At 35.1% G+C, this 13,148-nt stretch overlaps 1 protein-coding gene across 8 annotated transcripts in view; it reads left to right on the top strand.

The window, feature by feature from the left end:
• Nucleotides 1–13,148, top strand: part of CDIN1 (CDAN1 interacting nuclease 1) — a 137,489-nt gene that overhangs the window by 18,523 nt on the left and 105,818 nt on the right. For 7 of the 8 annotated variants that reach the window (XR_005105573.1, XM_037396198.1, XM_037396202.1 and 4 more), the window contains exons 2-4: nucleotides 6,501–6,546; nucleotides 7,407–7,471; nucleotides 10,702–10,762. Coding sequence is in view for 6 of the 8 variants with exons in the window: in XM_037396198.1 (XP_037252095.1) it covers nucleotides 6,501–6,546; nucleotides 7,407–7,471; nucleotides 10,702–10,762 (172 nt within the window). In the remaining 2 variants the exon portion in view is untranslated. Of the gene's footprint in view, nucleotides 1–6,500; nucleotides 6,547–7,406; nucleotides 7,472–10,701; nucleotides 10,763–13,148 lie in introns of those variants that run through there. The other variant, XM_037396203.1, reaches the window with a different exon arrangement.

Raw genomic sequence — 13,148 nt, 5'->3', positions numbered from 1 at the left:
TTCTCATAACCCTGGCTATAGGCAGCAAAGTTGTATGCACATGCCTGCATTTAACCTTTTTATTGTCATTGGATAGTGTAAGCCTGCAATGCAGGATGTCTTTTTCCTCAGACTCTTTACTTTTGTTTTTTATTTTTGATCCTACCAAAGGTATGAAATTGACTTTGAGGCAAAGACATTTTTAGTAAGTGATTCATATTTAAATCTTTTGAGTTGAGTTGTTGTACAGTTTACTGAACTGGATGTCAGGTAATTTCAAAATTTAGTGCTATAGTTCTCCAGATTAGCTTGAATTTATCTTGATTTTAAGTGTGATGGTACTAACTCTGAAATAAGCATATCAGCAAGTACTTCTTGTCATATCTATGTCTATATATACCTATATATATATATTTATTGAGGTTTTAGAATACAAATATATTTGTAATGGGAGTATTTCCCCAACAGCACTGTACTGGCTTTGCAGTTCCCAAAGTAGTAACTACTGACAATGTTTCATTGTATGGAAGGCTTCTTATGGAGACAAAAAACCCCGTGGTTTTGTATCCCAGACTTGAACTGATGTAGCTGTAACATTGGAAGATAGCCATTTTACGGAAGTTACCACATTTTAACCAAAGACCTAGGCACTTTTATGTCACTTAGTTACAACAGCTCAAACTCATATATTGATTTAGACACATATATTCATACACACCTATATAGACACGTATATTGATTTAGCTTAAATTGGTAATGCAGTGATTTCCGATAAATAAGTGTTAGATTTGTGAATGATGAAGTACATTTGTACGGAGACAATACTCTGCTTTTTGAGATTTTCCATTCAGAAAAGTGACCACAAGCATATTAAAACTTTAGGAAAGATTTTAATATTAAAAGCTGTGGTGAAGAGATATTAAAGCCATAACTATTCTAGAGGTCAGTAAGTCTCCTTCCCTTGTTCCGTGTTCTTCAGTGCTTGGATGTATATAAGCCTAGCAGTTCTCAAGCTTTGGCAGGTCTTTGTTATTCCTGAGCCTTCCTGGATCCTCCTGTGGAACCATTCAGCCTGCTAAGAAGCCTTTTTCCCATCCCGACAGTCCTGACACATAGAAGAATTTCTGAGAATCCACCAGTTGTCACCTCCTCTTAGATGGGAAGTTCACTATCAGACTGGCTTTAGTTGATTTACAGGTATAACTGTAGTGCTTGTTAGCCTACATCCTGCAGTTCTGAGAGGCCACAGAGGCTTTACACATCCGTGCGTGTGTTATGCATTTGAACTGGTGCTGCTAGATCTATTTAAAATCCATTATTGACAGAGTTTGTAGAAATAAGAGCAGACTTCTTAGCATGTGATAAGCAGTATAGAAACATTGCTTTCTTTGGGAGGTCCTGTTCCAAAGTGTTTGCAATGCAGAACATGAGATTTAAAAGGCTATTTGGGTTGGTTTCATGTCTTTGATAATCTAACAGGAGAAATGTATTTTAGACACATTCTGGAATTTCAGGATAGCTGTGAGGAGGATTCCCCTTCTACCCCCAGTCATTTAAATTTGTCAAATATATTTATTTATTTCCTCACATAGATTGTTAATCCAGCATGGAAGCACCATGCAATTCTAGCCCTAAGTTGTATGTATTACTTTTATCTTAAAGCTCAATATTTCATTGGTAAAAATATTTTTAAACTTACTATACATTAGAAGGGCAAGTCTTTTTCCAGTTATTAGAAATGAGAGCTCTTGCTATCTGCCTCAGAACATTTCATGGAGGGATATGAGTAACACTACATACTCACACTGGAGAACATGGGAGGAAAGACACAATTTCTCCCTCTTTCTGAATTCCTACAATAGCTAAGTGCAGTGTTGTATCTTCTTCCTAGAGAAGGTTTGACACTGCCCCATCGGGATTTTACATGTAACAGCTTCTGAATTTTGGAAATGCAGCTCCTGCCCCCACACTCAGATTTTTTTAACTGATGTATTTATCATCTTAATGAAATGGAGTGTTCCGTTTTGTGAAAAGGAAGCAATGAAGCAATGTTCTTTGTAGGTTTAATTAGTTTTAAAAAAATCAAGGCTATTCTATATATGTAATATACAGTTATCTCTTGATGGACTTTGCTTTTCCCCTGCTTATCTCCACTTCTATGAATAGTTACTGGATTAAATACTGTAGTTCATATTTACTCATGATAATTTTTTGTACAGATGTCTCTAGACACTCTTCCTTTGTTCCATGGTAAAATACATGAAATATAAGCTGAATTTTTGTTTTTCTAATTTAGGCAAAAAGTGTGGAGTTGAAGATGAGGGAAAGGAAACTTATTTCAAAATTAATAGATTAAACAAGTGAAGACTTGGCTTTGTACCTAAAATTTTATGTTTTCAGTAATCTCAGAAAATAAAAGTAGAAAAGTGTAAGTTGTATCTTATCCCTAAAGAATTATTTGCAAGGTCTGATGATACAATATTTGCAGAAGTTGTAATGTCTGGGTTTTCTCCTGGTGATACTGTAGTAAATAGCAAATATTAAGTTGGACAGCACCCCAAATCTTGGCTAGATCTGCAAGCATGCTTTGTTGAGAAGATGATCTGATCCAGTTAAATTCTGTTCATCTTTACTAGCTGCTTCTTGGCCAGAGTTTTATATCAACTGTAGTTACAAAGCACTAATCTGCATCAGCATATTAGCTGTTACTACTTTATGAATACTCATTACAAACCAAAACATTTCTGAAGTACTGTCCAGAGATGATGGCATACCTTCTCTACCAAATTCTGGGATTCATTGGAAGAGAATCATCTAAATTTTATTCTTACATATTAAATGACCAAAAGGCATATTCTTTTTCCAGCACTAGACTTGCAGTCAACTTTTTAGCTTGATTGATCTCTAAGTTCTGAGAGATAATTTATCTCTTGTTCTGGTCTCACTTGGGCATCCTGTTCTAAATGCACGATTTGTATATTACAGATATATTTGATATCTGTAATAGTTTTTTATCGTAAGAAAATGTTTGTATCTATATCATTTGGAACCTAGAAATAACATGTTTTCTTTAAAAAATAAAAGTACTTTTCTTTTTCTTTTTTAAAGGGCATTTTGTAGCAGATTTTAGATTTCACAGTTTTCTCCCTAAATCCAGTTATGTATTGACAAGAGCACAGAGTGCATCAGGCATTCAGATGGAAGTATGCCACTGACATCAATGCAGAGTAACAAAAAGTAAATTGGTTCATTATGGATGCTGGTGTACAAGAAAAAGAGGATATTTGAAGGGTGAGGCTGGTTGCTTTGAACAGAGCTCTGGGAGTTAGATCCATGACCATCTGGAACTGTAGAAGAAAATATTTCCGTGAAAGTGGCTGCTACAGAACTTAAGAGTAAAATTTGCTTGTTTTCCTGGAAAATAGATTTAGTTCTACAAGTTGGATAACAAGTTAATCTATTAATTATTTAAACTAGGTGATACTTGGAATTATGAGTTTATGGGTTTTTGTTTGTTTCAGAAAATCAGTGAATCTGCACCTTGGCTCTACAGTTGGTTCTTGACAAGAGAGCTTGCTCAACACAGATGTGTAAATATATCACTAGCCTTCCACTAAGCCATGAGGCTTACTATAAGGTGTATTCCATAAAAGGCAATAACGCAGCACTGAAATGTTACTTTGAATAATAAATATTTTCAGTTATGATTTTTTTTCCTGGATATCTCCATTAAATTTGTCTGTTCATTTGTTGCTTTGGAATCCTATACAGAAGAATCAGAGGATGGATGGAGCCCTCGGAATTTGGCTGCTCTTGTAGAAGTAATGGTAACTTACATGGCAGTATCCCTGCTGTCATTATCAGCAGTTGTGATTGTGCTGTCTTGCAATGCAAATGCACATTCATGACTTCTGTCCCCTCTCCAAGTACAGTACTGTCATTTTCAGGGCCTTCCGAAACCATGATGTTTAAGTTTTCTGGCAATGGCATCTTGCAATAGATGCACCAGTTGTGTTTTGAGGAGCTGTTTTGTTTTGCCAGGAAGCTGTAGCAATGGAATTGTAGCAAGGAGATGCTGAGTGGCAGATAAGTGGTTTTAGTGTTCAAGAGAGGAACTGCGTTAACCAGAAGTAACATGGAAGCAGCCATGTGAAGATACAAATCCAATTCTTCTGGGGAAGGAGAAAGATCCTCTGGTAGTAAGGCTTGAAATTCTTTGAATGATACTACTGACATAATTCTCTTTGTTACAGTCATAATGGTTTTGTACTGCAATCCAGTATATATCCAGTGTGTTCAGTTATTGGACTGAATTTTTTAGAAGTTCTAAATGATCTGAACAATCGGAAACATAGGGGAGGAGTGTTGGACTAAACTGAAACAGAAAGGCAAAATCCAAGGACACCAAGGGAGAAAATGAAATGGACAAGAGTCAAGAGTGTGAAGAGAGGGATAATGGTCATTTTTTTTTTTTTTAATGTCACTGGGTGTAGTAGAATAATGGTACAAGTAAGTACAGTAATTGTACTGGGAATGGCCTAAAAGTACAAAAATTGGTATATCAGTGCGAGAGAACTCAAACAAGAAACCCAGTTAAATGCTGTCCTTTTTTGATTTGGATTTTTCCACATCTTTTCTCTAAATTCAGTTGTGCCATTATGACCATGTAAATCTGCCAGATAATAATAGTTATGTGGATAGCCATTAAGTGCCCATATATATACAACTTATTTCTAGCCTGCAGGGTTTTTTTTTAAATAAATCAACTTGAAATACCTTAGCTTTGCATGTGTATATAGCCTGTGTAAGTATATAATCTTAATTTCTTTCCTTTGTTCACCTTGTAATGATTACATGTTGAAGGTTGCCATAATTGGATGGTGCACCTTTTGGGGGGACATTGTAGTAGATAACTCCTGGTCTCTGTATCGAATGATATATATTTAAGAATGTTTAAAATCTTGACTATATTGTAATTCATTTTTTTATTAACTTTATAAATCTGTATATTAGTTTATGTTGCTATGATTTTTCTACAGTTTTAACACTCAGTGAGTACGCAGGGTGGACATTCTCATATGTTAAATATTGGAGATCAAGGCTCAGCTTACTGCTGTCACACAGATGTTACGCTGGGCAGACAAGACCAAAATGCAGCATTATGGCAAAGATGCTGGAAGCACAGATATGGCTAAGTCAGGCTTGTAAGCTCTTTATATAGCACTGCATTAATCTAGTCATTTTGTTCCTAATGCTTCAACTGGTTGGTTTAGAGGTAACTTTTTTATGTTGTGCTGCATAGACATACTGTCTGCGTAAACCTGAACAAAAAAAAAAGTCAAAAGTCATTCTGTGCCTCACCATTCCCTTTTGAAAATCGGAGTAAGACTTCCTTATCTTAAATTACTATTTCTGAGGTGTAGAAATTGCAAGAAGGGCTATTTAAGTATGGAGAGAACATTTACATTTAATGTAAATATGTATTAAATTCACATACAAGAAATTTGACAGAAGAGCAATACTTTAGACATTGCTGAATCTTTGAATGACCCATGCTATGCCTTAGTAGCTAAGTTCATGAAAGGAAAAATGTTAATTATTCATAATGCTTTGCTGTACCATAAAACTCGATTTATTGAGAGTATAATTTGTTCAAGTTGCATGTAGTAGGAAAATATATCAGGAGTAATTAATTGTATTCAGGATGCGATGAGGTAGATATATCCACAGAGGACAATTGAAAACAGTAGCGGTGTGGTATTGATTGCCTTTCAGAGGGGGGAAAAAAAATCTTGTCCCATTTTTAAATGTTAACAATTCAGAGAGAAAAATTCCCACTTGGGAAGAATGCTTTCCAGGTTGCTTCATTGCCAGGTGTTTGACATTGAGTGGAGCCTTAGATGAATGAAGCTTATGGCAGCTTTTGGAAATGACCGACTCCAGGGAATCTCAGCTTCCTGCTGTGAAAGTTTCTATTTTCAAAGCACATCAGTTTCAGTGGGAATGTTCCAGTGGTCCCATATGCTACTTCTGACAGGGGGAAGTTTTTAACCTGAATATGAGACAGCTACTGAAGAGGTTCCCTTGCTGCTAACAAAATGAATTTCAATATGTTGCCAATGAACAAGCGGCATGTTCCCAACTGCTGATGGAATTTAACTCCATCAATTATTAATGGAAATTTTGCTTTGTTTTCCTTCTTGCCTGTTCCCTTTTAACTACACTACCTGTTCCTGATAGGACTTTGTGCGTTCTGAAGCTGAAAAAGGAATCACCCAAACAATATGCTCGTTTGCTTTGAAACTCTTGCTATATTTTCCTCCCCTCCCTCGTACGCTCTCTCCTTGACCTAGCAGCAGGAAGCCTTTGTCTGAGGTGTTCATCTGGAACAACTTTTCCACACTTGTTTTCATGTTCTGTTAGATTACAGGGCAGCAGGCCTACCTTTGAAGCTCCCTTCTCTTTTGTTTCTTTGCAGTGCACTCCAGTAATTAACTTTGTCCTTCTTTTATTTGTTCCAGTCAATCGCAGTCCACTCTGCTGAGCATCTTCTCCCAGGAGTACCAGGTTAGAAGTTTTCTCTTTTGTGAGGGTTGACAGGTGCCTAATTGAATGATGAATGTCCCTTTATTTCTTTGTAATTGAACTGCCAGCTTTCTGATTGGTTTGGAGGATGTTCCTTTTTCCACATCAAGCACCGCCTGAGTCTCAGTGGATGGCTGCCAAGCCTACCCATCCATCTGTCTAATAACATCTAGCCTTTGCTTATTTGGTGGACCTGTAATAAATTATGCTAAACCATTATTATTCTGACAATAATAATTTCCCTGTGTTGCGTGGTTCCATGTGCTAAATGTTTGCTGACTTGCACTGTCAGTGCTGCTTTCCATTGCTGACAGAGATGATGATAAATGACCATTGCCGGAGTGGCAGAAGGCAAGAGAGGCAGAAAATGGAGTCATTTATCATGAGATGACAGGTGTCAGTCAAGTGGCAAGTCTCTATGGAATTACTTTTTGTAGTTTTTCAAATAAGTTGTTTTTAAGCAATGTTCTTCCTGGTTAAAAACGCCAATTGAATTGTAAAACTAGAGTGCACCAGACTTAGATGGAATTGAATTGAGGGAAAATTAATACAAAGGTTGAAAGAGAGAACAAGTTTTTCTTTGCCCTCTGCAGCCTTCAGTAAACTTATTTAGATTCAATTATTGTGACCTTATTGGCTTTTACATATATGGTACATTGCAGTACAGTCTGAAGACGTTCAATTCAATAGGTAGATTGAATGTCATTTCTGTGCAGAATCTAAAAACATAGTTCACTTTATGTATCAAGGCGCAGACAAGGAACATGCGTTTGGGCAGTCATGATTTCTGTGTTTTGATCTGTGACACATTTGTAAGACTGTTTGGTTTTTTGTTTTTCTAGAAACAAATCAAAAGAACACATGCCAAGCATCACACTGCTGAAGCTATTGAAACTTATTACCAAAGGTATGACCTCCCCACTCCAGTTATCATCCAGAGTATCATCATAACTACTATTTGTTATGGCAGTTATGAGTACCATAGCTTCTTAGCTTATGAAGCTAATTTTCTGTAAAAATAAATCAAGGTTTTGGGATGAGGAATACAGAACAGTTCACCTAAAATGTTTTTCAGTGAAAATGCAGAAATTTTTCAGCATTTGGTCAGTCTGATTAAGAAGGGCTCGTAAGTCAGGATAAGCAAATATTTTTTACAGGGTATGTGATAGCATTTATTATAGCCTATAGTTTGTAATTATAGGATTTCTGTGTTAAGACTAACATTGATAACTTCCTTACAGCAAGGAAGTTTGTTCTGTTACAGTTGCTTGTACTTTTAAAACATTTATGATTATATTTTAAAAAGTTACATATTAATGTATTGCCAGGTAAAGCACTAATTTTTACATCACTCCTGTTTTATCAACAGAAATGTCAGAAACAGCGGTTAGGGGAGGACAAAAACCTTTATGGCATTTTGCAGAATTTTACAATTGTTTGCATCTTAAGCTAATAAATTTTATTTGCTACACCTTATAGTTTGGCTGTTACTTCTTTAGGCTTTATTAAAAATACTGCAATGACATAATTGGGGCATGCTGATAACTGGTAAAGATGTGCAATTAAAATATTACTTTGTAGACTGACATATCTGAGGAGCTTACATGGCAATTGAGTTCATACTTGTGATTATCCATGTCTGATATTTATGCTTAATATTAATCTGTATGAATCAGAAAAATAAACAAAAAGCCTTCATTTCTGAACAATTAACTGTACTTCTGCACAAAACCTAAGCACAGATTATATCAGACACTGATTTAGAATATCAACTGTGAATTGTGCTGTTTTGGTGGTTTGATTTTCTTTTTTTAGTAGTTATATTGTTCTGTAGAAATTTGTACTGGATCACATTGCATTTTTCGTAGTGTTGATTCTTGTTTAGGAAGATTATTGGCTTAAAATTTTGTTGTGGTAATACTTGTGTATATACAATACTATGTTTATTTTTCACTAGCACAGTTTCAGTGAAGTGCCCTATGTTAATTGTAACTGTTTTGTAAATAACCCTTTTCTTAGAACATATGTAAATCATTTATATCACTTTTATGATGATTGTGTTACTAGTTCCAACAACTTAAGCCTGAAACATGGGACCAAATTTTGCTTTATGCAAAGCAGCTGTTGTATTGGTGTCAGTAAGGTTGTAGGTGTGATTAAGTTTGGCTCACATCAGGTAGGAGGATTTGGCCTCCTGTCCCCTTCTGTACTGTCTGAAGTATGATGGCAGTACATAACTAATGAATTATGTATGAAGCTATACGGTGGTGGTAGGGAAAATCATTCTTTATGCTATTTCTGGGTATTTCATATTGCAAATGTATTAACATGGCCAAGTAAAATGCACATGTTTTAAAATCAGAGATGTTCTGGTTAATAGTTAGAAAACTCATCTCAAACCTGTTTTAGTAGATTTACTGTCTAGAATGTTTCATAAGCTACAGGGGCAGACTACGTGAGTCCAAAGCCAGTTTGAAATGCTTCAAGCATAAAGATGACAAACATGTCTTCTCCTCTACTCCTTTGTAGCATCCATTTTACCACTGTAAACCCTAGTCTGTGTGGTATGCTCCTTCCTATTCCCACTGACATACAAGCAAATAATTGTGCTCCTGTTGCTTTTCTAGGTATAGAAACTACCAGTTTTGGAAGGTAGTAATTTCCAGCAGTCCCTGTTGGGAGCACATAGAAGTACAGTTGAGTGGATAGTTTCTGCTGCTCTGCTGAGACTTACTGGTCCTAGATTTAGGCAAACATGAAGGCAAATTACAAGAAGGATCAGCAAGCTTTTCATAACAGTACTGCCATCAGCATGTGAGACCATAATAGAATTACCAGTAGCATTAGAAATTTCTGACAGAAAATTACTCCATTGTCAGCTGTAGCTTTGCTGTTTGATCAACTAAATGCATGTTTTAGAACATTAATCTCAAGTAAATCTTCCTGGTTAGGTATCTTGTTTATGATCTCTCCTGTTTTCTTCTGTTATAGATTTTCAATGCTTTAATGTACACGAGGCATCTTGTTTTGTGGGTTTTATGTGGAGTTGAAGTAGGTTACAGCAAAAAGTTTTTACCATTTCCTTTATTCATTAAGCCTCAGAATAACTTGCAGACAAAAAGCCCTCTAATCTCTGTGAAGAGGTTTATGTAAAGGTGTTACACCCATTCCACAGAAAGGTAAAATGATGAAGAATTTTAATGTCTGTGACTAATGAGCAGAAGAGTGGCTTCTGATTGATATGTAATGGTAGAGCTGGAGAGGCTGTGGCCTTCTAATGATGTCAGTAACAATGTGCTATACGAATCAGATACAATAGATGAGCAAGTTCAAATGTTGGTAACTGTTGTTCTTTTCCACATGGCTGCAAAGCACAAAGTGGCTTCCAGTAACACAGCTTCAAGTTCTGACAACAGAATTTAGCCATTATTGAAGTGTAAACATCAAACAGTGAAAGTAACAGAAGTGAGGAAAGTGATACTGTATGAAGCAATGGTCAGAAACATCAATGTGAATCCATATTGGTCTAATGCCCTTAACCAGAAACATTAAGCCTTTGCCATTGATAGGATAATGAGGTTTTATCACCTTTTATTGGATCCCAAATACCTCTTTTTTTATTTTCTTTTTGGAATATTGATTGTTAGACTCTGATTTCACTAAAGTAAGCCTTTAGTATTTAAACTACAGCCCAGTTGATAAAATCTGGATTAAAGTTGAGAATTTATGTTTTTATGCATAGTATTGAATTGTACAGTACATCTTCAAAGTTGAAGGTCATGTGGAAGCCAAAGTCTTCACTGTGAATAACAGAGGTTTATTTGTCTGAGATGCATCTTTAAATTGTACAGGTATAATTTATTTGTATGTCATAAGCCAATTTTTTTTAATTATTTCTTGATTTATTGTGTTTTTTTACCAGTGACTTAATTAAGATTGATATAGCTTGCAGATGAGTAGGAGACAACCCTGGAGAGTTAGTGATTGTTTAAAATACGTATTTCTTAAAAGATTTCCCATTAAATACTCTGTACTGGGGTATTTTCCCCCAAATGAAAGAGGTTCACAAGGGATACTGTCATGTATAAACTGGCCTTTTCTTGGCACTGCAGAATTACCTGGCTTTGTCTTGTCTAGGTACCTGAATGGGGTGATGAAAAATGCAGCTGCCCCTGTGTTACTGGAGCTGGCCAATGAGGTAATCATCTTTATTTTTTTCTTTAATCTTCCAGTGTGAAACCTAGGGGCATATCTATAGTGACTTTAGTGAGAAATGTAATTAACCTAAAAAAATGGTTTCAAGGCACATTAGACATTTAAAATGGTTCCCTAGTCTGTTAGTACTTACAATAATTAGACAAAAAGCCCCATTTATTAATAAATCAGTTAATGTAATTAGTCTCTTAACTTCAAGGCAAATGTGTAAGAATCTCTTGAATTTGTATTTTGCTGGAAATTTCAAACAGATCATAGGTTTTAATGCACAAACTTACTAAAAATTCCCACATTGATTCAATGGAGTTGCATCAGTTTTACTTGTATTTGATTCCTTGTTTTCAATTAAAAAACATATTCTAGGACTTTATTATTTATTTTAAATAATAGGAAGGGTTAAAACAGTTAATTTTCCAAACTCTGTTTATTTCTGTTCATACAGATTAGAGGATGGCTAATGATAACTGCTTAATATAAAGCCATTAAGCAGAATAAATTCCTCAGTATAGCCGTTTCCTAGAAAAGCCGGTGTATGAAAAGTTCAGTATGGTTGCCATTAAAGTCTTGACAAATTTATTGATGCTGTTTATTAACTAGAATATGAATCTGCCTTGGGATGCAAGTTGTTATTTGCATTAAAAACTGCTCTCTAAAGCGCTTAAAGAAGATGTAAGAAGTTTGAAAGAGTGGCAGTGAGCTTCCTAGAAAAAAAATTGATGAAATATCTACCCCTTAAACTCTAAAATATTTATTTACAATAATAATAACAATACAATAGCTGATACTCCTTGAAACTGCTTATGCAGCCCTCAAAGGGATAGAATGAAATGTGTGCTGTTTTGTGTTGCATTTTAATAGAAAATGTAAGAAGGAGGCAGAAAATGAGTGTTTGCATTAAAAATGATATGGCACTCTGAACATTAAGTGTTGCAATAGCAGCGAGTTCTACATGTTACATTAGTAAGAAAGAATGGTTTCTCTCATGTACATTGCTGCAGCCAGCAAATGAGCGATTACCTATCAATTACTAGAAGGTTTTAATGGTCTGTGAAGTGTCCACATATCCTGATCATACAGCCAGCATAGAATAAAGGATTTATTTCATATTAGTGGTAATGTGTAGCTTCTTACGGTTTCTGGAAAAGGCAAGTCTTAAAGTGCTGAGAATAGAATATACTTTACATAAATAAGTACAGTCTTCTTAACAATTTAGGTAAACAACCTCATTCATGATATATATCCACCCATATTATATGGGAACTGTCATAAAAATATTTCAAGCACAAAGTAATATATCTGTTACTGGTTCTTTGTATATTTTTTCCCATTGATTTAGAGATGATGCATATAATTTCTGACTCTAGTGAGCATATCTTTGTTTATATTACACTAATGCATTTTTGCAATTCAGATACCTGAAAGATCAAAGATACCTGCAGTTCAGAAATAAATAAAAATTAAATCTAAGAGAAAGGGGAGATACACAAAGAACTTACCAGCTTCTGATTTTGTAGTATAAGAAACGCAATGCATTTTGTGACTGCTGCCTAATGCATTAGGGAAATGTGGCAATAACCAGCACCAGATTACTGCTTCCAAACAATCAAGCTGCCATTTTTATATGATAGTTAATATTTAAATGACATACTCTTGCATCTGCTGACAATTGATGTAATGGTAATACTTTATGAGTCAATATATATTTAATCAGTGGAAACTGTAAAAATTGATGAGAAATATATAACATAGGTGCATTACACTGTGTAGCAGCTCTGTTAAATAGGAAAAGCTCCATATTATTATCTTTTGGGTTTGTTTTTTTTGAGGGCTTGTGAAACTACTTTTATCTCATTTATTTAAAAAAAATATTATTTGCCAGCTTCTTCATGTTGTATATGTAGTGCAAAAGGACTAAAATAAATCTCATTTTTGTTAGGTAGGAATAATAAAATTAGTCACTGTTCTCTTCATACAAATATTTTCAAGTGAGATTTGAAGCACTATGAATTTTACTTACATGCTAAATTCTGACATGAAGCATGATGGCCCTATTTCAAAGAAAGATGGACACATGATTAATATGAAAATTAGGGAGATGCAAGTACCTGAACTAATAAGGTAGTCCTTATTCAGGCTGGACTACCTTCAGTAATTTCACCATTTTTCATGTGTCAGCTCTGATGTGGGTTACTGAAATAAGCAGCTCCGTGGAAAGCATTTCTCTCTACTTGGGGAATTTAAGGGCATCCAAGTACATACGTATTTTGAAAAAAATGTGTCCACAAATGAAGCCACTTTTTTTTGTCTAGTTACTAAATCAAGATAAAATTTTTGTATTAATATTGAACTTGAAAACATGTCAAGAAAAA

The sequence above is a fragment of the Falco rusticolus genome, chromosome 7 (assembly GCF_015220075.1).
Source record: "Falco rusticolus isolate bFalRus1 chromosome 7, bFalRus1.pri, whole genome shotgun sequence".
NCBI lineage: Eukaryota > Metazoa > Chordata > Aves > Falconiformes > Falconidae > Falco > Falco rusticolus.
Note: the sequence above shows the minus strand (reverse complement) of the source record. Positions and strands in the feature narration are given on the sequence as shown.